The sequence below is a fragment of the Panthera uncia genome (assembly GCF_023721935.1).
Source record: "Panthera uncia isolate 11264 chromosome A1 unlocalized genomic scaffold, Puncia_PCG_1.0 HiC_scaffold_16, whole genome shotgun sequence".
NCBI lineage: Eukaryota > Metazoa > Chordata > Mammalia > Carnivora > Felidae > Panthera > Panthera uncia.
This window is the reverse complement of record NW_026057576.1, coordinates 20,595,261-20,622,266: the sequence shown is the minus strand read 5'-3', so window position 1 is coordinate 20,622,266 and position 27,006 is coordinate 20,595,261. Positions and strand designations below refer to the sequence as shown.

The following is a 27,006-nucleotide window of genomic DNA, read 5'->3' as shown; positions in this document are numbered from 1 at the left end:
TGGTATAATGTTAACAGATGTTTTATTCCTACCATTCCTACTGTCTCTATTAAGAAGAATGATCTTCACATGATGAATGAAAAACCAGACACAAAAGGACACTTACTGTTCTATTTACATAAAGCTCAAACTATGCAAAATAATCTATAATATTAAATATCAGGATAATGGTTACCTTTGGGGGAAAGGAGTAACTGGGAAGGAGCCCTGGAATACAAGTAATGTTCTTTCTTGATCTAGAAGCTTATTATACAGATAACTGTATAACAGTTCACTTTGTGAAAACTCATCAAGCTTAAGATGTGTTGACTTTTTTTTTATTAAAAAAAAATTTTTTTTAATGTTTTATTTATTTTTAAGACAGAGAGAGACAGAGTATGAGTGGGGATGGGGCAGAGAGAGAGGGAGACACAGAATCTGAAGCAGTCTCCAGGCCGTGAGCTGTCAGCACAGAGCCCGATGCGGGGCTCAAACTCACGAACTGTGAGATCATGACCTGAGCCGAAGTCGGACGCTCAACCAACTGAGCCACCCGGGTGCCCCTGACTTTTTTCTATGTATGTTATATGCTAATAAAAAGTTTAAAAGAAAAAAAAAAGGAGCTAGGTACAAAGTGTTAAGGCTGGCAAGGAGCCTACCTCACTCTTTATTTAGCTAGTTGACTTCTCTGGTCCAAATGAACCAAGGATGTGAAAAAACTTGAAAATATGATTGCCAAATCACTGTTGTTAATTGGTAAGTATCTTTGAAGAGGTTAAGGAGTTGAAAGAACACTGGATTTAGCAAGCATTTTTCAATTGTAATAAAGATTGGGGGGGAGGGGTTGCAGGAGAATGAATTTCAGTAACTATATACTATTTATGAGCATAAAACATTGATGCTGGGTAAAAATTCATGACCCAAAATGGGTATTAAATAAATACATATTAAGTACATAAATGCACAGGTCTATTTAGTTTTTTTTTTTTTAATTTTTTTTTTTAACGTTTTATTTATTTTTGAGACAGAGAGAGACAGAGCATGAACGGGGGAGGGGCAGAGAGAGAGAGGGAGACCCAGAATCAGAAGCAAGCTCCAGGCTCTGAGCCATCAGCCCAGAGCCCAACGCGGGGCTCGAACTCGCAGACCGCGAGATCGTGACCTGAGCCGAAGTCGGAGGCTTAACCGACTGAGCCACCCAGGCGCCCCGGGGTCTATTTAGTTTTAGTGACTGGGAGAGTGTTACTCTCAGAATCAAGACCTTCCTTCTCTCTAAAACTGAAAAATTTTAAGATGATAATTTTAATTTAGGAATTTCAGGAGTGAAGAAAAGGATCTAACCTAAAACAAACACAAAGATTTGAATATAAGTTCCAAAATATATTTTTTTAAATGTACACATAATATAGAGAACTAGTTATGTATATATTTTTTTACGTTTTTATTTTATTTATTTATTTCGAGACAGAGATGGCACAAGTGGGGAAGGGGAGAGAGAGAGAGGGAATCCCAAGCAGGCTCCTCATTGTCAGCACAGTATCCAATGCAGGGCTCATACTCATGATCCTGAGCCAAAACCAAGAGTTAGATGCTTAACCAACTAACCTACCTAGGCGCCCAATTATGTGTATTTTCTTGATTGACAACTGAAATATTTGCTTCAAATAAAATGTGCTTGCATGAAAACACAGTATCATAAAGGTAACTCTAAAGTCCTCCAAAAAAAATAGATGAAAATACAATATAGTTTAACAGCAGTTGCATTTAATTGGTAAGATATAAGGTTATTCTACTTTTATTTTTCTAAAGAATCTTGAACAAATATGTTTAACTTTTATACAAAGAAGGTGGAGGAATCCTGTCTGGCACATAGCCTAAAAAAAAGAGGGTATTAAGGAAAAACCCACAAGAGTGTCTAATTTCATCAGATGTGACAATTTCAATGTTGGTATTAAAGTACTTCACACAGTACATAGCACCTCAATAAATGAAAGCTTTCAATATATACCATTATAAACTATTTAATGATGTATATGCTGTGTGGTTTAGGGTTGATCACTAATTTGCACAGTATTTTCATTATTCAAGTCATACAGAATTTAAAAAATCAGAAAAATCTCCTATTTACTTTCTGTTTCTGTTACTTTACTTTCTTACCTTTCGCAGTTCAACCGTCACTTCATTTCGGTGTCTTCGCATTGTCTAAAAAGAAAAATAAAGAATATATAAGTACCTAAATATTGACACTGCTAGTAGATACGTTAAGGTCTTAGGCATTTAATATTTAAAAAATTTTTAGAAGTAATTGCTCTTTAAGGGTTAAGGATTGGTCAGTTTTAGACTCTGAATGAACTATAGGAGGTTAAAAAGCCAAAACTCCTGTCTATTTTACTGGATATCTGTTGGTTAATTTGGGGGGGAACATGAGGTGGGGCTTGGCTGCCTAGAATCCATTCCCCTTTCCTAACTGCACCCAGGTTTCTCTGTGGAATTATATATCCTCTGCTGTAGACTGCCCTGATGGAACTGCCTATTAAAGTATCTCACTCTGTCCTCGTTTTGAATAGGGCATGAGACCAAAACCATGCCAGCAGAACTCTCTCCCTCATAACTCTGAACCCTGAGCAAAGCGGAAAGGAAAAAAAAAAGAGTAGGTTCTATTCCCAGTTCTCAGGTGTTGCTACTCATTCTATGAACTACCCATATGTTTCCAAAAAATTGTTTTTCCTTAAATCAGCCAGAGTTGGTTTTTGTTGTTTACAACCAATGAAATCTATCTCAAATGATTCATGTTTTAAAAAAGTAAAGAACTCATTGTCATGGCCTTAAAACCACATAAAAAGGAAAATAAATTTGGGATAGATATTTTGTATCAAAAGGCAAACAAGTATCCTTTTTTTTTTTTTAATGTTTATTTGTTTTGAGAGAGAGAGCACACAGACAGGAGAAGGGCAGAGAAAAAGGGAGAGAGAATCCCAAGCAGGCTCCATGTTGACATGGGGCTCAATCTCAGAACCATGAGGTCATGACCTGAGACGAAATCAAGAATCGGAACGGATTGAGCCACCCAGGTGCCCCCAAAGAAGTATCCTTCGAAGTTTACTGAGAGGCTCCATCAGCCATGTCTTATCAGGAATGACTGAAATGATTAGATATCCCCTCTCTCCCTTGATACGCTGATACAATGAATTATTTTATTACATATGTAAGTATGTAAAATCCTTACAGTTTTGGAATAAAGGCTACATAAAGGTTACATGGTCATGGTATATTATTATTTTAATATATTGCCAGACTCAGTATACTACTATTTTATTTGATAATTCTTTTGTATGGTATCGCTGTCAAGTTTTCTTAAATTGCAGTGATAAATTCTCCTTTGGGGAGAAACCCCATGAAAATCAAATTATAAAGTTTGCTAAATATACCGAAATATTAATCTAAACTTATGCTTAAATATAGATATATATTAAATGTAAACAAAACTGCCAAACAAAATTCAAATTAGTAGCATTCATTTAATGTAATGAAATGATGTACTGATAAAATTATTATCACTATTAGGGTTCAACAGTAGAAAGACAGCCTTGAATCTAATTCTATACTATGTTTCTGTGTTTTGACTTTAATACTATTAATACAGAGACTGCTTAATACACAGACTGCTTCATATATTCATCATAAAGAATGGTAATAAATGTTGAGCAATCTTCAAATACTAATATTAATTTGATAACTCTAAATTGTCTTGATTCACTGAAGATTAGAACTATACTGCTGTTAAAATTTATTTGCCCACATGAATATCTAATTCAACTGTTACTGGAACTGAGAAGAAAAAAATATCTTTTTTTTTTTTTTAATTGGTTTCAGGAGTAGAATTTAGTGCTTATCACAAGTGCCCGCCTTAATGCCCATCACCCAATTAGCCTACTTCCCCCTACCTACCTCCTCTCCAGCAACCCTTGGTTTGTTGTCTATAATTAAGAATGTCTATGGTTTGCCTCCCTGTTTTTATCTTATTTTATTAGAAAAAAATATTTTAATTGCAATAACAACTACACTTGTTTATGAACTGTTATGATAGGAATACAACAAAAAAGATCCAGGCAACATATCCCTTAAAAAATATGATCAAGTTAATGCTATATTGTAATTCACATCAAAATACTTCAGGATCCATAGGAGTAGTGAGTCAACTTCTGAAGTTCCCTAAATTAAGAATCCACACTTCACAGTGGGTTAGCTAGCATTTAAAGCACCCATATCAGAAGTTAGCTCCCAGTTAATAAGTGCTTCGAATACCAACATCTGAATTTAGGGAGTGGTTTGTTAATTAGTATAAAAGAGATATTGGAAATAGCATTTTATTGCCAAAATGGAATTGTTCAAGATATACAGACTGGTTAGGAATGTTGTGTAGGTGCCTTGATTCTTACTTGTTTGCAGTTTAAGAATCTGGAAAGCCCTGCAGTCTGTCTTCAGAGAGGTTTTTGAATCCCTTTGATCCTATATCCCACACCTTCTAGGAGGATTTTGTCACCTAACCCTAATCAGTTCTTTATGGTGTATGCTTAAAGATGGAAGTTTTACTGCAAGGTGGTAACTGCTTGCTAATACGTGTTTGTGTAAGTGGCAGAATTCTAAAGCTTGTTTTATTATAATGTAACACACTGGTAGTAAAATTTCTAAGGAAAATACATATATTATCTCACCTATCTCTAATAGTTAAACGCCTCCTACTCATCCAAAAGAACCATATGTATGTAAAATAGCCAAATGGCTTAGGTCAGTTAGCCACAGGTACTGACTACTATGTACACGATGAAAGTACCATTGAGTTAGTCATGACTTGTTCCGTTCTCTGAATTACAGAAGAGGCTCCACTTTGGGCCTCTTTCTTTCATTCTTCTGAAGCTGATGGCATCTACTCTCATGTCTTCAATTTCTGTTTGATGACCACTCTCAAAATATCTATCTTTAGCTCAACCCTCTTGCCTGAGCTCCAATCTGTAAGAGTAATATTCACTCACTCAACAAAAATTTACTGAATTCATCTAAAATGCACCAGGCAATATGCCTGCAACCAGGACAAGTACAGAATTTACAGTCTAGTACAGTGGTCAGCAAACTAGAGCCTATGGCCCAAATCTGATTGCTGTCTGTTTTTTTGTAGGGCCCAACAGGAATGGTTTTATACTTTTAAGTGGTTATATCATAAATGATACTAAGTATCCACATAATATCCTTATTTTTTTATTTTTAAATTTTTTGTAATGTTTATTTACTTTTGAGAGAGAACGAGAGACAGAGTATGAGCAGGGGCAGAGAGAGGGAGACACAGAATCCAAAGCAGATTCCAGGCTCTGAGCTGTCAGCACAGACCCCAACATGGGGCTCGAGCCCACGGACCCTGAGATCATGACCTGAGCCAAAGTCAGATGTTTGACCAACTGAGCCACCCAGGTGCCCCGTAATATCCTTTTTTTTTTTTTTTTGTCTCTTGGCTCCCAAAACCTTCAATATTTACCATCTGTCTGTCCTTTTAAGAAAAAGTTTGTCGTAACAGAAATCCATGGGGGAGGGGAAGGAAAAAAAAAAAAAAAAAGAGGTTAGAGTGGGAGAGAGCCAAAGCATAAGAGACTGTTAAAAACTGAGAACAAACTGAGGGTTGATGGGGGGTGGGAGGGAGGGCAGGGTGGGTGATGGGTATTGAGGAGGGCACCTTTTGGGATGAGCACTAGGTGTTGTATGGAAACCAATTTGACAGTAAATTTCATATATTAAAAAATAAATAAATAAATAAATAAATAAATAAAATAAATAAAATAAATAAAAAATAAAAAATAAAAAAAAAAGAAAAAGTTTGTGAACAGTTGATCTAGTAAAAAACATAGGATTAATAAGCAGTAATACAAATGTGTTAAATGTTAAGATAGGAAAGTAAATAAAGTTCTATATCAGAAGGAGACATATCAGAGAATCAGGAAAAAGCTCCCTGAAGAAATTAAATATGTCTGTATGTGTGTTTGGGGGTAGAGGATAGATTGTTGCAAGGCCTCACATCCAGGATGCTTACAAATATCATAATAGCTGGTCCCTCTTGTCCCTTTACTCCTCACCTCTCAAAAAAATACCTTCCCCCTAAAAAATTACTCTTCCATGAATATTCCCAATATTAGGAAAAAGTACCATCATCCAAACAGTTGTAAGAACCCCTATCTTGGGAGATCATCCATGTCTTCGCAGTCCCTCACTCTTTGTTATCCAACAAGTCACCAAAATAGGATTCAAACCTTCTAGCTCCACTGCCATTATCCTAGACTAAGCCACTATCATCTCACCTGGTTCACCACAATAGCTAGTGTACTTGTGTTGTCCTTCTCTTGAATAAAACTTCTCAGTGAAGTTTTTAATCACCTGCCATCTCCCACCTCACACAAAAAAGGGAAAAATGTTACCGGGACAGCCAAACCAAAATCCCAAGGACAAAATCTACAAAATTGGGTGACAGGGTATCCCCTTGAATTCTCAAATACAAGCAGGATCTGGTTAAATCACCAACTATAGGACTCACATGGTATCAGCATATAAATAGAAGGAAACAGAAGGATAGAAGTAATATAATAGGGTAAATGAAGGACTTGAAGCCAGAAAAACCCCAAATCACAAATCACTAGAGTCTAGAAAGGCAATTTGAGAACAGCTACAAGTGGAAAAGATCTTTTGTATATACCAATACTATAAAGTAGGAAAAGTAAGGCTCTAGATTCAAAAGCTAAGGACTGAAATCCCCCTTCTTGGGCGAAGCCCTAAACTGAAAAGAATTTCTGGGAGCAGAATACCAAGTGAGCAGCACAGGCACAATGAAGCAAAGAAAAGGAGGGTCCAGATATAAGTGGGTTAATGAAACAGTCAGATCTCAGAACACAGGAAGCCAAATACTTCTTATCATTTCATAAAAATCAACAGAGGAAGGGGTATAGATAGGGCGGTAAAGGAGACAAACTATCCTGACCAACCTCTTGCTCCAAAAAGTTCAGGAAAGCCTATTATAAAATGAACAACAGAAAAGGATTGGGGTCAAATCCCATGTCGTAAGAAATGGGAAAATAAGGAGCAGAATGTTGACACTAGAAGCTTGCTACCAAAAAGCCATACCTATAAAACATAAAAATTATATCCAAGATAATGTGAAATAACATTTTATATCAGAATTAGAAAAACTTAGAAATCAGGAAACAATTTGAAATAAAAGAAATAAATTATTTCAGAAAGGAAACCTAACCAAGAATAATCATGAGATTCAATACACAATAGATAATGCTTAAGAGATAAAGAATGTGCAAATAAAATTTTAAATCAAAAAGAAATGAAGGTGAGGGGTGTGTGGCTGGCTCAGTTGGTAGAGCATATGACGCTTGATCTTGAGGTTGAAATTTCGATCCCCACATCGGGTGTAGAGATTGCTTAAAAATAAAATCTTTAAAAAAAAAAAACACCAGAAATGAAGGTGAAAATTATTAGAATGAAAGTGACAATAAAGTTAAGCAAAGATCCTAAATACACATAAGGAGTCTTCAAAGAAGAAGACCAAAGCAATGAAATACAGCAAATATTAAAAACTATAATTAAAGGGACGCCTGGATGGCTCAGTCAGTTAAGCATCCGACTTCAGCTCAGGTCATAATCTCAGGGTCCGTGGATTCGAGCCCCGTGTCGGGCTCTGTGCTGACAGCTCAGAGCTTACTTCGAATTCTGTGTCTCCCTCTCTCTCTGCCTGTCTCCTGCTCATGCTCTCTCTGTCTCAAAAACAAACATTAAAAAAAAAAAAAAACTATAAAGAGAAAAAAGTCCTGCAACTAGAAGTCTTGAAATTAAATATTGAAAGAGTACACCAATGCCTGGGAAATCAACTGAGAAAAACCAATACTAAGATATATTACAAAAACAAATGGATTTCCAAAAAGGAAAAAGAAAGAAAGAAAGAAAGAAAGAAAGAAAGAAAGAAAGGAAGGAAGGAAGGAAAAATGCCTCTGGGCATTAGACCAAAAAAATCTAGCGATTTATAAGGTAGGTCTAATAAATCAGTTCAATAAGGTCACAGAATACAACATAAAAACACAAAAATCAATTGTATGTCTATATACTAGGAATGAACACATGGGCACCAAAATTAAAAATACACCCAGTATCCTTTATAATCTCTCAAAAAATACTTAAGTATAAACCTAACGATACATGTATAGGACATACATGTGGAAAGCTACACAACACTGATGAAGGAATTCAAAGATCTAAAACAATAGAGAGACATATTGTATTCATGGATTAGTAGACTCAACTTGGTAAACACGTCAATTCTCCCCACAATAACATACAGATTTAACCCAATTCCGCTCAAAATCTCAGCAACATTCTTTGTAGATACAGAAAACAGTGTTCTAAAATTTATATAGAAAGGCAAAGTAATATGAAGAGCTAAAACAATTTTTAAATTTTTTTTAGTGTTTATTTTATTTTTGAGACCAAGAGAGACAGAGCATGAGTGGGGGAGGGGCAGGGGGAGAGAGAGACAGAGAGATACAGAATCCAAAGCAGGCTCCAGGCTCTAAGCTGTCAGCACACAGCCTGACACGGGGCTCGAACTTGTCAACCATGAGACCATAACGTGAGCTGAAGTCGGATGCTCATCCAACTGAACCACCCAGGCACTCCAAACAATTTTTAAAAAGAAGAAAGTGGAAGGGACCAGTCTATCCAATTTCAAGATTACACAGCTATAGTAAACACTGTGTGATACTGGTGGATCAATGGAACAGGATTAAAAACAAAAACAAAATAGACCTATACAAATATGCTCAAACTGATTTTTGACAAAGGGTAAAAGTAATTCAGTAAAGGAAAGATAGACTTTTCAACAAATGGTGCTGGAACAGGTAGACACTGCTAGACAAAATGTATTAATCTCAACTTAAGTCACATATACTACACAAAAATTAATATAAAATGAGATCACATTTAAGTGCAAAACTATAAAGCTGTTAGAAAAAAATCTCTGGGATCTAGAGCAAGGCAAAGAGTTCTTAAACTTGACCTTAAAAGCATGATGCATAAAGAAATAACTGGTAAACTGGACCTCATCAAAATTAAAAAATGTTGCTCTGAGAAAGCCCCCATGTGAAGGGGATAAAAAGCTATAGACTGGGAAAAAAAATTTGCAAACAACATATCTAATAAAGAGCTAATATCTAGAATATATAGAGAATTCTCAAAGCTAATTAGACAATCAATTAAATTAGAAAATGGGCAAAAGAAATGAAGAGACATTTTATCAAAGAGGATATACAGATGGCCAAGAAGCACAAGAAAAGATGTTCAATGTCATTTGCCATTAGGGGAATGCAAATTAAAACCACAATGAGATATTACTATACATCTATCAGAACAGCTAAAATAAACAACTGTGACAACACCAAATGTTAGTGAGTATGTGGAAAAACTTATACATTGCTAGTGGAATCGTAAAATGGTACAGCTATTAGGAAAACAGTTTCTTAAAAAACTAAACATGAAAATACCACAGTACACAGCAACTGCACTTCTAGATATTTCTCCCAGAGAAATGAAAACTTATGTTCACAAAAAAATCTGTAAATAAATATTTACAACAGTCTTATTCATAAAAAACCCAAACCTGGAAACACCCCAGGTATCCTTCATATAGTTTATATGGAGTTTTGGTTATATAGTTTAACCACACTACATATCATGTAGTATTACCAAACAGTAAAAAGAAATGAACTATTGAGACAAACAACTTGAACGAATCTCCAGGGAATTATGCTAAGAGAAAAAAAAAAGCTAATCCCAAAAGGTTACATACCATATGATTCCATTTATATAACATTCTTGAAGTAACAAAATTACAGAAAAGGAGATTAGTGGTTGCCAGGGATTAAGGGTGGGGGGCAGGGATGGGAAGGAGGGAGAATGGCTACTAATTGGCAACAAGAGAGAGCCTTGTGATAGAAATGTTTTATATTTTCACTGTATAAATATCAACATTTTACTATAATGTTACAAGATGTTATCACTGGGGGAAACTGGGTACAGGGTACATAGGTATTTCTCTGTATTATGTTCTACAATTGCATGTGAAGCTACAACTATCTCAAAATAATGGCCAATTTTTAAAAACTTTTTTAAAAAGGACACACTTGACATCAGATGCTGAGGAAAAGGGAAAGAGGTCACAACCAATGTCAATAATGCACATAATAGGGAATCAACAGATAACTGTAACTTAAAAGGGGGGGGAGCTAAATGATGCTAACCACTGTAACAAATATACAAACTTTCCAAAATTCCAAAAAGTAAACTAAAAAATTGTAAATAAAACAGATCACATATAAGTATTTTACACAAAAACAAATGGGAATAGGGAGGAAATAGGGTAAAGAGCTCAAGGAAACGAGGCTCCCCTTTGTCTTCACAAGCATATGAAAATGAATCACACACATGTATGAGAAAATTAAACTTCAAAAGAAAAGCAATTCCTAAAAATAAAAGATTAAAAAAATTAATGAACCTAAATATGTATCCACACGGCGACACAGTTACACTATCCCACATAACTTTTCAAGACAGTAATTTGTATATGCGCAGTCAACCCTAAAGACGAGGTAAGCACAAAGAAAACTCTACACTTTTTTCAGCAATTCTACTACTGGTTATCGTCTTGAGATTATTCTTACCCTGTTGTGTATGTATCTGGAATAAAGGAAATGAGTAATAATGTGATATTCTAATTCTACCATCCCAGGTATCAAAGGAATTTCAACCTGGGACAAAGGAGTCAAAGTTACATGATAGATGAGGCTTAGTAAAACCCTACCTACTTGAGTTGGAAATACCAATATATGCAGAAAAATCTTTTTAAAAACATTCCTCGGTGTGTCCACTTAAAATTCCTAAATCTGTCAAAAACACTCAGGAGTCACCTTGAAGGGGCTCCAATGGGTCAAAGATGGCCAATGAAAGTACTAATAAAAATAATAATCATAATGAACAGAAACATACACATGATTCAATTCATGAATTCAGAATATGAAAGAAAAACTAATTGGTCATCACTGGAAGGTGCTAATGAACCACCTCATTGTTCTGAAAACTGATAAATGGAAAGAATCAAGCACTCGTTTTGCCTTTACCTAAACAAATTTTATCATGGGGGTAACCTAAGTGAGGGGAAGCTTCTGTTGAAAATATTATTCCAACTAATGAAGAAGAAAGGACAGAATTAGAGTATCACCACTTACAACTCCTAGTAAATAATAAATTTAGGGAATGTTCCTCAGTGGCTGTCAGCATTACAGAGAGAGACATCACACACTAAGCGCAGTCCTGATGGAAGAGAAAACCATCACATAGGATGTACTCTTGTCCCCTCTGCCTAAAATAACCTGACCCTGATAAAGCCTTCAGATTCAACTATTAATTTATAGGAAATACAGAGGACAGATAAACATGTTAAATGACACCGTAAGAGGCAAAAAAAAAAAAAAAAAAAAAAAGATAGTGAAATTAAAAAGACTTCAAACTTAATCACAGTAAGGTTACAGACCTTTATCTGGATGCTAATCCAAACTGTTCAAAAATATGTAACATTTGAGATAATTGGAAATTTAAACACTGACTGGATACTCTGATACTTTTAAAGGAGTTACTGTTAGGGTCAGGTGTGTGTGAGACCGGGGGGGGGGGGGGGGGGGGGGAAATGAGAGAAATGGGGTAACTGTATTTATTTTAAATAGCATACATCTTTCTTAGTTAACAAAATACGTCAGGGTGCCTGGGTGGCTCAGTTGGTTAAGCGTCCAACTCTTGGTTTCAGCTCAGGTCATGATCTCACCGTTTTGTGAGTTTGAGCCCCAGGTTGGGCTCCACAGGGACACTGTGGAGCCAGCTTGGAATTGTGTGCCTCCCCCTCTCCCTGCCCCTCCCCCACTCGCACTGTTTTTCTCACAATAAATAAATAAACTTAAAAAAAAATATGTCACTTCTGGAACACCCCGTGCTTTTGAGAGGTCATCTGTTTCATTAAACTGGACTCCAGCTATAGCAGAAAAAAATACTTTTTTAATGCATTGTTAGACTCATGTAAGTAATAAGGGGATAGAGGAGCCAGTGAAGTTAAACCTATGGGGGAAGTCAAGTCATCAAAGGTAAATGTGTGAAAGGCAAAGTACCAGGCTAATAATCTATTTCACACTAGGAACTGAAACTAAGTGCAGACTCTGATCCGGGGTTAGAAAACTAAACTTATTTAGCCAGAATGCTCAAGATGGCCAAAATGAACTGTTTATCAACAGATGCAAACCTTCTCTGTCGAAAAGCAGTTCCATCAGGTTCTCAGGATTAAGTAAACGCCATCAAATATATAAGGAAATAAATAACTTTAAAGAGAGTCAGAACTAGAGTCAATGACCACAGTTAAAAACAAAGGCCCACCTTCCTTGGAATTAGAATACTAGAATTAATGTATGAAATATAAAATAACTTCAACAAATATTCAAGGAAAGGAAAAATGCAATGAAAATTATCAGCAAGCAAGAAATGATCAGAAATGAGATTTGAAAAAAAATACAGAAGTTTGAGATATGAATAATAATTGTTGAAATACAGTATGATAACCAAAATTAAGGTATCAACAAATGGGTTTTAGAGTAGATCTGATACAGTTTAACACAGATACAGTGAGCTGGAAGGCAAGCCAAAAAAAATGATCAATTATGAAATGTAAGAAGCACAAATTTTATAATTACAGAAGAAAAGGGTAAGCAACATAGAGAATATAGTAAGAAGTTACAAAACAACGTTTATTTGGGTTCCACAAAGATAAGAGGCATTGTGCAGAAGCAGTATCTGAAGCGATACTGGTTGAGAACCTTCCAGAATTGATGAAAAACACCGAACCACGCATTTAAGAAGCCAAACAAACTGTAAGCAGAAAAATAAAAAGAAATCACAGTAGAACTGCAGGACACAAAAGGAAAAAACAGAAAGTAAAGAAATCCTCAAAACAGAAAAAAAAAAAAAGAAAGAAAAAGAAAAACAAAGAAATCCTGAAAACAGCCAGAGAAAAACAGACTATGTTTAAAACACAACAGACTGAAAACTGACTTAAAAAAAAAAATTCTCTATTGATTTTATTTGCTACAGGTGAGCCCTTATAGAAATGGTTACATTTTACAGGTCTGTAATTTTATAATGAAATTATAAAGTACACAGTTTTTAATTTTTATTTTTTAAACAGCATATCCCATATTTTTCCTTCATAAAGCTTCTCAGTCATAGGAACAATTTCAGAATCACTTTAATAAAAAACACTCAATGGTTTTGACTGTATTTGCATAATTGTCACTTTACTAAAAAATTCTGCTTTGTCAAAACACAGGTCCTGTGTTGTATTGTTGACATGCAATTTCAAGTGGTTCTAGGGCCATGAAAAGTCTATGTTGGGGTGCCTGGCTACCTCATTCAGTGAGTTCGAGTCCCATATTGAGTTGTGGAGATTACTTAAAAATAAAACCTTAAATTAAAAAAAAAAAGAACCTAAGTCAACCCCAGGTTAAGAATCTATAATAATAAATAAATAATTGATGTGAGAAACAAAAGCAAAAGAAAAAAATCAAATTTCCTTGCTACTTACAGCCCAATGACAAGTCTTTGAAACAGGCAAAGTGACATTCCTCTAGGAACTCAACTGCCTCAGTGTTAATACTTTACTAAGGGGCAAAAGGCAATCTTAGCTTAACATTATCCCCAGCTCCAGGATCCTGCAAGTCTACTTTAACATGTAAAAATTCCTTTGGAAACTTCCTCTACCTCCCGAATATGTATTAGCAATCATCCTCCAAGTACATGGCTCACTAATACATATCTGAAGGGTCTCATTCCTGAGTTTTTACTAAACAGTAATAAATGACCTTTTTCTAACAATAGCTAGCCCCTTCAAGGTCCTGGAAACCTTGCTTCCAAATTCCTTAGAAACTTAACGCTATGTCAACCCCCTTCCCAACTTGAAAGTATGTAATCAGTCACCCCTCACAACCCCAGTGCAGCTCTTTCTGCCCATGGGTCTTGTCTCTATGCTTTAATAAAACCACCTTTTTGCACTGAAGATGTCTCAAGAATTCTTCCTTGACCATTTGCTTTGAACCCAAGCATTTCCACATCAATGATTTCAGAAAAGGGCAGGATTTGCAGTGATGGAAGTGTTTTACAACTGGATTGAGGAGATGGTTGCACAACTGTAAAAATTTTTTATCAAACTTTACACTAACAGGTGAATTGATGATATATAAACAATGCCTCAATAAACCTGTTTTTTTTTTTTTAATCCTCTGTAATATGGATATTTATATATTGTTCCCTGGGCTACAAACTGTTTTTCTATACATACCAACTGAAACAAATGTATATTTTACTTGAGGAAAAGGAGGTAGGAGACTGTATAAGGATACAAAATTGCCTTCTCAAGAGGTGATAGAGCTAGAAAACTAGAAAACTATAGCTCTGGAACAAAAACAATCAAACAAAAAGCCCAAAAAGCAAAACCAAAACAAAGCCTAAAGGTTATTGTGCTGATACTCCTTTAGACTGCCACCAACTGGGTATCCATGTTTCAAGGAATATAAGACAAAACTGGCTTCTGAAAAGCAATGGAAACCACAGGCAGTAAAATGATATCTTCAGGTGCCGAAAGAACATTAACCTCAAACCCAAATTCTAATAAAGAAGGAATAATAGAATTCACTACCACTTTACAAGAGTTAATACATTAATGGATCCAGGCAATGATTATCAAGCTTGCTAATATCATAACAAGAGGTAACATGACATTATGTATTATCTAATAGAAATATGTAATACCCAAGAAACCAAAGAGCCATCTCCTGGGAGAAAGGATTTGTAAAAATCATATTATCTGATAAGGGATTTTTATTGACCCTTTCAATTCAATAAGACAATAAAATTTTAAAAATGGGCAAAGCATCTGAATACAGTTCTCCAAAAATGATAAACAAATGGTTAATAATAAGCACAAGAAAAGATGCTCAACATAATTATCCATCAAGGAAATGCAAATCAAAACTACAATGAAGGGGTGCTTGGGTAGCTCAGTTGGTTGAGCATCCCACTCTTGATTTTGGCTCAGGTCCTAATTCCAGGGTCGTAAGATCGAGCCCTGCTTCGGGCTCCGCACTGAGCATGGAGCCTGCTTAAGATTCTCTCTCTCTCCCGCTTCCCTCACTCCCTTGCTCACATGCTCACTTGCTCTCTAAAAATGAAAAACTACAATGAAACACTCACTAGGTTGGATAAAATTTTAAAAGGACAAATAAGTACTGGTGAGGATGCGCAGAAATTGGAACCCTCACACACTGCTGGAGAGACTGTAAAACGTCATAGCCACTCTGGAAAACAGTTTGGCAGCTCCTCAAAAGGTTAAACATCATACTACCATTTGATCCAGCAATTCTACTCCTCGGTGAATACCCAAGAGATATGAAAACATATGCCTGCACAAAAACTTGGACACGGATGTTCGATGCAACCTATCCACAATGGCCAAAAAGTGTGAACAACCTAAACCTTCAACCAATGAATGGATAAATACAATGTGATATATCCATACAATGGAATACCATTCAGCAACAAAAAGGAAGGAAATACTGACATGTACTAATAACATTTCAACATAACTTGAAAACATCATGCTAAGTGAAAGAAGCCAGTCGCAAAAGACCACGGACATGTATTATATGGTTCGACTTATATGAATGTCTTTAATAGGCACATCTGTGGAGACAGAAAGCAGATTCATCGTTGCTTACATCTGGGGAAGGGGGTTGTTTGGGGAGGATACAGAAATGGGAAGTGACTACTAAAGGGGCTAACATTTATTTTTGTGGTGATGAAAATATTCTTTTTTCTACAATGTTTATTTTTGAGAGAAAGAGAGTGGGGGCGGGGCAGACAGAAAAAGAGAAAAGGAGACAGAGGATCCAAAGTGGGCTCTGTAACAGACACATGAAAAGATGTTCAACGTCGCTCCTTATCAGGGAAATACAAATCAAAACCACACTCAGATATCACCTCACGCCAGTCAGAGTGGCCAAAATGAACAAATCAGGAGACCATAGATGCTGGAGAGGATGTGGAGAAACGGGAACCCTCTTGCACTGTTGGTGGGAATGCAAACTGGTGCAGCCGCTCCGGAAAGCAGTGTGGAGGTTCCTCAGAAAATTAAAAATAGACCTACCCTATGACCCAGCAATAGCACTGCTAGGAATTTACCCAAGGGATACAGGAGTACTGATGCATAGGGGCACTTGTACCCCAATGTTTATAGCAGCACTCTCAACAATAGCCAAAGTATGGAAAGAGCCTAAATGTCCATCAACTGATGAATGGATAAAGAAATTGTGGTTTATATACACAATGGAATAGTACGTGGCAATGAGAAAGAATGAAATATGGCCTTTTGAATTTTTTTTTTTTCAACGTTTTTTATTTATTTTTGGGACAGAGAGAGACAGAGCATGAACGGGGGAGGGGCAGAGAGAGAGGGAGACACAGAATCGGAAGCAGGCTCCAGGCTCCGAGCCATCAGCCCAGAGCCTGACGCGGGGCTCGAACTCACGGACCGCGAGATCGTGACCTGGCTGAAGTCGGACGCTTAACCGACTGTGCCATCCAGGCGCCCCTGAAATATGGCCTTTTGTAGCAACGTGGATGGAACTGGAGAGTGTGATGCTAAGTGAAATAAGCCATACAGAGAAAGACAGGTACCATATGGTTTCACTCTTATGTGGATCCTGAGAAACTTAACAGAAACCCATAGGGGAGGGGAAGGAAAAAAAAAAAAAAAAAAGAGGTTAGAGTGGGAGAGAGCCAAAGCATAAGAGACTCTTAAAAACTGAGAACAAACTGAGGGTTGATGGGGGGTGGGAGGGAGGGGAGGGTGGGTGATGGGTAGTGAGGAGGGCACCTTTTGGGATGAGCACTGGGTGTTGTATGGAAACCAATTCGACAATAAATTTCATATATTAAAAAAAAAAAAAAAAAAGTGGGCTCTGTGCTGACAACAGAGAGCCTGATGTAGGGCTCTAACTCCCACAGTACGAGATCATGACCTGAGGGGAAGTCAGTCAGATGCATAACCGACTAAGCCACCCGGGGTGTCCGAAAATATTCTAAAATTAAGTGTGGATGGTGTGCCTGGCTGGTTCAGTCAGTGGAGGGTGTGACTCTAGATCTCTGGGTTGTGAGTTCAAGCCCCATGCTGGGTGTAGAGATTACTTAAAAATTAAAAAAAAAAAAAACTTTATAAATAAATAGATAAAATTGACTGTGGTTATAGTTGTGCGACTATGAATACGCTAAAAACCACTGAGTACACTTTAAATGAGTGAACTGTACAGCACATGAAAATGCATGTGAATTATATCTCAATAAAATGTTTTTTTTAAGTATATGATACTATCTATAAATCAGTCTTAGCAAATGAACAAACCAAAAGCCATATTAAATCTCTGTATCTAACAACCAATTTACAGGAAACACAGAGAACAGAAAGACACTACACACTATTGGGATGCAACCAGCCAAATACAGAATAACCCCATTTCTCTAGCAACAGCTAACAAGTCAAAAAAGAGGGAGGAGTGGTTTGGGAAATACAGTAGGAGCCTACAGATTAAAAGATTTAAGAGTCATACCAACCAATCACAATAAATGGACCTTATCTGGATACTAATCCAAAAAAAACTCTAATGTGTTTTATACACACATGCACATGCATATGTTACACATAAAAGTTAACTGGGGAGGGGCGCCTGGGTGGCGCAGTCGGTTAAGCCTCCGACTTCAGCCAGGTCACGATCTCGCGGTCCGTGAGTTCGAGCCCCGCGTCGGGCTCTGGGCTGATGGCTCAGAGCCTGGAGCCTGTTTCCGATTCTGTGTCTCCCTCTCTCTCTGCCCCTCCCCCGTTCATGCTCTGTCTCTCTCTGTCCCAAAAATAAATAAAAAACATTGAAAAAAAAAAAAAAGTTAACTGGGGAAATTTTAACATTGACTGGATCTTTAATGGTAAATTACTAGTATTAATCATGTTTAGTTGTAATTTCAAAAACAGCAGGGCTCCTGGGTGGCTCATGTCAGTTAAGCATCTGACTCTTGGTTTTGGCTCAGGTCGTAATCTCACGGATCATGGGTTCGAGCCCCACATTGGGCTCTGCCCTCTCTCCCTCTCTCTCTCTGTCCCCCACACCCCGTGCTCTCTCCCTAAATAAATAAACTTAAAAAAAGAAAGGGCCCCCAGTAAACCCAAATATATACAGGAATTTGATATGATGGAGATGGCACTGCAGGCCACTGGGAAAAACATACTATCCAGTAAATGGTTCTGAGCCAAATAATTATCCCTTTGGGGGGAAAGTGACACTGGATACCAACTGTATCAAAATCAATTCCAGATTGTTTAAATTCTTATAAAAGCAACACTTCAAATTTTTAAAGAAATCTGAGTGGAGAAAAATTTCTTAAGGAGAACACAAGAAATGCTAAAACCAAAAGAACAACTCTGTTTAAAATTGAATTTGTTTTTTTTGAAAGAAGCCACATAGAACGGAAAAAGACAAGCCAAACTAGAAGGATACCTGAAGCATGAACAGTGAAAAATAATTACCCAGAATATATAAAGTATTCATATTCTGGGTGGCTCATTCAGTCGAGTGTCCAACTCTTGATTTCAACTCAGGTCATGATCTCAGGTTGAGTCCCCATCAGTCTCTGTGCTAATGGCATGGACCCTACTTGAGATTCTCTGTCTCCTTCTGTATCTGCCCCTCCTCTGCTCATGTGCTCTGTTTTTCTCAAAAATAAATAAATGTTAAAAAAAAAAAAAAGAATTATATTAAAAAAAAAGGATAGTCAACCTTATTAGTCAAAATGCAAACTTAGATCACAATGAGATACCATCCTACCCTTAAGATTGCCAAACATTAGGGGCGCCTGGATGGCTCAGTCAGTTAAGCGACCAACTTCGGCTCAGGTCATGATCTCACAGTCCGTGAGTTCGAGCCCCGCGTTGGGCTCTGTGCTGACAGCTCAGAGCCTGGAGTCTGCTTCAGATTCGGTCTCTCTCTCTCTCTCTCTGAACTTCCCCTGTTCATGCTCTGTCTTTGTCTCAAAAATAAATAAATGTTAAAAAAATTTTTTTAAAAATATCTATTTATTTTGAGAGAGACAGAGACAGAGACAGAGACGGCATGAGCAGAGGAAGGGCAGAGAGAGAGGGAGACACAGAATCCAAAGCTGTCAGCACAGAGCCTGACGGGCTCAAACTCATGAACCATGAGATCATGACCTGAGCCAAAGTCAGTCACTCAACTGACTGAACCATCCAGGAGCCCCTATTGCTTCAAAATTTGTATGTACATTACCTATTTTTGTATATCGAATATCACATAATTTTTAAATGTTTAAAGGAAAGAAAATAATGCTGCTGATGTGTACCATTTTGAGTGGTCAATAGTAGTGATCCACTGACATTTTGCCTCCCATCTCACTTGCATCTAGTAGCATCGATATACCAAACTGCAGCCACGCAAAGTATAAACTAATGCTAAATATTCCCCATCAGATTCCAATTCAAAGAACATGATCCGAAAGACACGGACAATCTCAATACCACTCCAGTGTCTACTTCAAACTCTCATTTATCTAAAATATCTAAATATCTAAAGTATTTACTTTACTCTGGGTTAGGTTAGTAGTTCTCAAACTTTAGCCGGTGTCAGAATTAACCTAGCTTGTTAAAACAGACTGTTGGACTCCATTCCCAGAATTTGAGCAGCAGGTCTGGAGTAAGGGCCAAGAATTTGTTTGAAGCAAGATCCCAGGTTGATGCTACTGGTTCAAGAACCACAATATTAGGAGCCACAATTTTAGGGTACAACTCTAGGGTAATAAATAAAACATATAGCAAGCAACTCAATTGTCACCAATGAGAAAGCATCAAAGAATTCTACTGAACGATTTTCCTCTAAGCTACTTATAAATAATGTGAATTCATCAATGTACACTGGATACATACATATCAGGCAAATTACATTAGTGCACTGCTGATGGCACAACGTGGTGGTTAGAAACCTCTGCTCAGGAGTCAGCGATCTACATTTAAATCCTGGCTTCCCCACATGCAAACTTTATGATATTTTAGGAATGTTACTGGCCTATCTCAGCTTCTTTACCCATAAAATGAAGATAACAATGCCTTAAAGGGTTACTGAGACAAATAAGTCCAATTCATGCTGACTGTGACAGGGTCAGTGCCTGGCATAGAAAGCCCTTAGTACATGTTAGCTATCTTCACCATCATTATTAATAATGCTTTCATATTCCACATGTGTCACGGCCAATGTCTCATCTATCTCTATATTACTTCAAGAATGCTTCCACACAGTTGTAGAAAAGGCTTATACCATCTAATCACATATCCCCCATGTCCATTCTCATTTCTGTCACCATCTCCTTTATATTCACTTAAGACTCTGGCAGCTGGCTCAATTTTCTTCCCCCAACTGAGTCTTGACAGCATCCCTGGTGCCTTCAACAACCCTTCAAACAACCCAGTTCAAGAGGCTGGTCAGGGCAGACTGAGGCTCTTCCTTTTTCCTAAATTTTAATTTCACCATGACTCAAGACTCTGCAGCAATCCTTTCATCAAGAGCCAGCACAGATCTGCCAGTCCAATTAGGATAAATTTTGGATGTTTTACATTTCATTCAAAACCCTGAAATGCTCAACATTTTAATATGAAATGAAAATATGAAATTTTAAACAGTATGTACAGTGTTCTCTAATTTGAGGAATCTCTGATTCTAGCAGCAACACTCTCCCTAGATCCAATTAAGACATTAAACAATTTCCCATTAATTAGCCATTGAACAGATTGACCTAGATCCACAAAGATTACCTTAATCCCTTAACTCCTTGAATTTCTCCCAATTTATCAACCCTCTCTGGTTTTTGCTTCCTTCTTACATACTTTATACTTTATTGCCCTGGCAAAAAGCTAACCCTGGGTCACTTCAATTTTCACTCTAAAAGCTGGGCTGCTAAGTGCTGTAAGAGAAAAAAACAAAACAAAAAACAAAAAACAAACTCAACCTCCCTGCATTATGGGTATTACCAATTCTAGGTCTAAGATCTCTATGCTTGCTGTCTGGAAATCTTTCCAGGGTGCTCTAGCTAGATTTTGCACCAAAGGTTACTGCTTTCAAACCCCCTTCTCTATATCCTTTCTTTTAACAGAAGACCAGACCTCCTATTTTAAAAAGGCAGTAATCAACAGATAGTAGCAATTCTCTCAAATCTCCTCTCCAATGCCATCCCCAATAACCTGCATCCTCCAACATTCTCTTCTTTCATCCTAACACAAATGACACAGCAAGAGGTGTCTGTCTTTGCTCTCATCTTAGGGGTCTTACTTCATCAATTATCTCCTCTCTCCCATGGTGCAACCTCTATTTCCTATCATCATGAGTAACCTCACGTCTCTTTCATCTTTTTTTAAGCCTTTCCTCACCCTACATCTTCTTCTACTCCTTAGAGCCAAATTCTTGAAAGAGTGGTCTATACTGTCTTCACTTCCATTCACTTAGCCTGCTCCCAACCAAAGTTCCATTGGCACTGCTATTGCCAAGATGATTCATGGAACACAATCCTTATGTGGCATCTCTGCAGGAAAACACTGTTAGCCATTCATTGTCACCCCCTTAACTTGCATACCATCCTCTACGGTCTTCTTCCTCCATTTATCCATGTTGTTCTTCCCTATGTTCTGTCTACAGCCCTATAGGCCTATTCATGTACTCACTCTACCTAGGATAGCACATATATTTCCGTGGCTTCAATTACCAACTACCTATTAATAACTGGACCATTTGGATTTGTTTCCTGATGAATTCTGAAACATGCGATAATGTATAACTTTTCAGTAAGGTTATCAGGTTACATTTAGTTAATCTTTAAATACAGGTAAATATTTATGCCTAGTATTTAAAATAATATTGTATACTGTTTTGTCTACCTGTATATGGTCTACATTGCAATTAGTCAATATAATATATCACAGTGGAACAACTACTCTTTTTTTTTTGGTATCATAACAGTTTTGAGATATAATTCACACACCATACATTTCACCCATTTGAAGTATACAATAGTTTTTAGGACATTCAGGGTTGTGTAAACATTTCCAAAATCAATTGGAGTTATTTTCATTACTACAAAAAGAAACCCTGTATCCTTTAGTAGTCATCCCCCATCCCCGCCCCAGCTTCTGCCCACCCTCCCATCCCAATGCTACACAACGATTAATATACGCTGACTCCATAGATTTGCATCTTCTGAACAGTCATATAAATGGAATCCTACAGTATGTGTCTTCTGTGACTAATTTCTCCTATTTATCCATGTTGTTAGCTTTTAACAGTATTGCATTCCTTTTTATTGTTGAATAATATTCCATTATAAAGATATGCCACATATTATTTATTTATTCATCAGCTGACAGACATTTGGATCGCTTCCATTTTTTGACTACTATGAATAATGCTGCTATGAATAAGTTTTTATGGGGACATACACTTTTATTTCTTTTGGATACATAACTTGGAATGGAATTAATGGATCATATGGTAACTAAATGTTTAACTTTCTGAGAATGCCAAACTATTTTCCCAAGTGGCTATACCTTTTTATAATCCTACCAACAATGATGAGGTTTCAATTTCACTATATCCTTACTGACACTTCTTATTATCTGCTTTTATTATTTAGCCATCCTAGCAGGTTTTGTGAAATGGCAACTCCTTGTGGTTTTTATTTGTATTTCCCTATGACCAATGACAGTTGGCATTTTCCCACATGCTTATCAGTCAACTGTATATCTTCTTTGGAGAAATGTCTATTCAAGTCCATTGTCTACTTTTGAATTGGGTTGTCTTTTTATTATTGAGTTTTAAGAGTCCTTCAAATATTCTATCCCTATCTGATGTGATTTGCAAATACTTTGCTCCATCCTGTGGGTTTCTTTTTACTGTCTTGATAGTGTCTTCTGAAACACAAAGATTTTTAACTTTAATGAAGTGCAATTTATCCATTTTTATGTGATCGTTTGTGCTTTTTTGATGTTGTTGCTAAGAAACTACTAATTAATCCAAAATCACAAAGACTTGCACCTAGTTTTTTTTTTCCTCCATTTTTTTTAAGAATTAACTCTTACATGTAGGTCTTATATACATTTTGAGTTAATCTTATAGTGTAAGGTAGAGGTCCAACTTCATTCCTTTGCATGAGGATATCCAGTTCAGTTGTCCCAATACCATTTGTTGAAAAGACTTTTTTTTTCCTGTTGAATTCCTGTTTTGTTATTTCCTGTTTGGGCACCCTTGAAAATCAATTTACTATATATGTAAAAGTTCATTTCTGGACTCTCGGTTCTATTCCATTGATCTACATGCCTATCCTTATGCCAGTATTATACACTCTTGATTTATGAACCATTGCTTTTGATTGGTAAACTGTTAAAACAGTACTACTAACATCTGAAGACTTCATTCAAGAATAAGCCAAGAAAATAGAAAATTAGTTAAAAATAAAATTCAAGAGATTATCCACACCAGATGATTAAAAAAAAAAAAATCTGTGCACAACTAAAAAAAATTTTAAGATGCTACTGTGCACAACTAAAAAAAAAAAAAATGTTTATGGGGCTACTCATAAAAAAACAAAATATGTAATGGGGGCAGGAAGATGGTGTGTAAGGAAGTTTAGTTTCTGAGAAGAAAAGGTAGCCACACAAATTTCATATGCCAGACTTGAATCATCCCCTCAACTGCAGCTCCCTTTAGCCAGCATACTTCAAATAAACTGCTGGATTTGCAAATAAGCAGGTTTGGGCATATTCTGCAAGACCAACACCTTGGGAATGTAAGCAGCTTAAAACTCTCCTGAGCTGAGTGTCTCTGGATCACTCTCAAGAAAACCCCACAAGTCCCTTAACATATTCAAAACTGAGCTCATCATGTCTCTCACTGATCTTGCTTCACCTATTGTTTTTACCCTATCTGTAGATAATAGCACTTTTCAAAAGTAGGATATTCAATTACCTCAAAAAGTGGTTCTGAGAATTAAATGAGATAAACATTAACAAAAGCACAGTTTGAATCAGAGTAGGTAGTCATCAATGTGTATTTCCCTTTTCTACAGGTTGTGGTCTGTATTTTCAATTTTAAATCCTATTATTTCTGAACACTGAACTTTTATGGTAGAATACCATTAACAGCCCCTTGCCTGTATATTGAGAACACCTTCCAGGAGGACTGAAGACTGAAAAGGGCTACTTAGCTTTGAACAGGAACCATGAATTCTAGATACACATTTTATCTCACTATAAGATACTCCACTTTAAAGCAATGATGGCTGCAATTTGTTTTTTAATCTTTTCTTAGCCTTTAAGTATGGGTTACATTGTGTGTGATCATTAGAAGCACCAACTAGTTCTGCCTCAGGGTATTAGAGGAATTTCCCAGAAAAAGATGACATTTCCTAAGTGATTTTTTTTCTCAAAGATTCATAGTATATGAACCAACATTGCCCTTTCAAACAAAACAAAACAAAACAAAACAAAACCCAGCCCGATGACTTAAAATCTAAATACCAGAATTCCACGTTACCCTTATTACATATAATTTTCCATCCTGAAAATGTTTTCATTATATAATTTGTGCTAATATTAGGTGTACTTTACCTTTTTTCTTTTAATAACAGTTTTATTCAGATACAATTCACATACCATAAAATTCACTCCTTTAAAGTATAAATTTAGTGGGTTTTAGTACAGACTTGTGCTACCATCACCATTACCTAATTTTAGAACAATTTCATCACCAAAAAAAGAAACCACATACCCTTTATCATTCATTCTCTATACTTCTCCACAACCCCTGGCAATCACTAATCTATTTTCTGTATCTATAGACTTGACTATCTTGATATTTCATATAAATGGAATCATGTATGTGGCTGGCCTTTTTTTGTCTGGATTCCTAGCACAATGTTTTTAGATTCACCTAGGTTGTAGCATGTATTAGTACTTCACTTCTCTTTACTGCTGAATAGTACTCCATTGTATGAATATTACACATTTTATTTATTCATTCATCAATTGATGGGGACACTGGGTTGTTTCTACATTTGCCTATCACAAATAATGCTACCAAGAACATCTGTGTACATGTTTTCATATCTCCTGAGTATGTACCTTACAATCCTACCAGACGAGTATGAGTTTTCCAATTGCTACATACCCTCCTCAACACCTGCTATTATCTGTTTGTTTTAGCCATTCTAATGGGTATGAAGTAATATCTCATTTTCTTTTGATCTGTATTTCTCAGATGACTAATAATGTTGAGAATCTTTTCATGGGCTTATTGGCCATTTGTATAATTTCTTTAGAGACTTTTCTATTCAAGGCCTTTGCCCATTTAAAACTTGGATTGTCTTTTTACTACTGAGTTCTTTATAATTCTAGGTAAAAACTCCTTATCAGATATATGATTTTCCCCCATCTGTGGGCTGCCTTTTTACTTTCTTGGTATATTTTGAAGCACAAAAGATTTTAATTTTGATGAAGTCCTATTAGATATTTTCTTTCGTCACTGTGTTTTTAGTGTCATACTAAGAAAACATTGCTTAATCTGAGGTTATGAATATCTACACCTGTGTTTTCTCCTGAGACTTTCACAGTTTTATTTCTTACATTTAGATCTTTGGTCAACTTTGAATTAATTTTGTATATGCTGTGAGGCAGAGGTCCAATTCTTATACCAGCACTGCAGTCTTGGCTACTGCAGGTATACAGTAAGTTTTGATATTGCTAAGTTTGAGTCCTCCAACTCTGTTCTTTTTCAAGATTGTTTTGACTACTTTGGAGTCACTTGTATCCACATAAATTCTAGAATCAACTTGTCAAAATCTGTTAAAAAAGACAAAAAAAAGCAAGCCAGCTTGAACTCTGATAGGAATTGCAGTGAATCTGGAAATCATGTAAGGAATATTTCAGTTTACTGTTATTAACTCTTCTAATCCATGCACATACAGTGTCTTTCCATTTATTCAGGTCTTTTTTGATTTCTTTCAATAAAGTAAATAGTTTTCAGGGTAGAAGTCTTTTGTTTTTTATTTTTTTAATGTTTGTTTATTTTTGAGAGAGAGAGAGAGAGAGAGCGAGTGAGTTGGGGAGGAGCAGAGAGACAGGGAGCCACAGAAGCCAAAGCAGACTCCAGCCTCTGAGCTGTCAGCACAGAGCCAGACACAGGGCTCCAACTCAGGACGGGTGAGATCACGACTTGCGATGAAGTCAGATACTCAACCAACTGAGCCACCCAGGTGCCCCCAGGCACTTTAACAAGACTTTAACAAAGTCTTAAATTTTGTTAAATTTATTTCCCAGTATTTATTCTTTGTAATGGAACTGTTTTCTTAATTTCATTTTCAGATTGTTCATTGACAGTGTGCTGAAATAAAACTGCTATGTATGTAGTGACCTTATATCCTGAACCTAGCTGAACTCACACATTAGAGTTGCAATAGTTTTTTTAGTGGATTCCTTAGGATTGTCCATATACAAGATTAGGTCATTTTCAAATAGAGGATAGTTTTACTTACTTCCAATCTGAATGTCTTTCCTTCCTTCCTTCCTTCTTCCCTCCCTCCCTTCCTCCTTTTCTTTCTTTCTCTTTCTGTTCTTTCTTCCTTCCTTCCTGTCTGTCTTCCTTCCCTTCCAATCTGAACATCTTTCCTTCCTTCCTTCCTTCCCGCCCTTCCTCCTTTTTCTTTTTCTTTCTTTCTTTCTTTCTTTCTTTCTTTCTTTCTTTCTTTCTT

At 36.5% G+C, this 27,006-nt stretch overlaps 1 protein-coding gene across 1 annotated transcript in view; it reads right to left on the bottom strand.

Moving 5' to 3' along the window:
• KPNA3 (karyopherin subunit alpha 3) overlaps positions 1-27,006 on the bottom strand; it is a 105,467-nt gene that overhangs the window by 48,191 nt on the left and 30,270 nt on the right. The window contains exon 2 of the mRNA XM_049646882.1: positions 2,137-2,181. Coding sequence (XP_049502839.1) covers positions 2,137-2,181 — 45 coding nt within the window. The remainder of the gene's footprint in view (positions 1-2,136; positions 2,182-27,006) is intronic.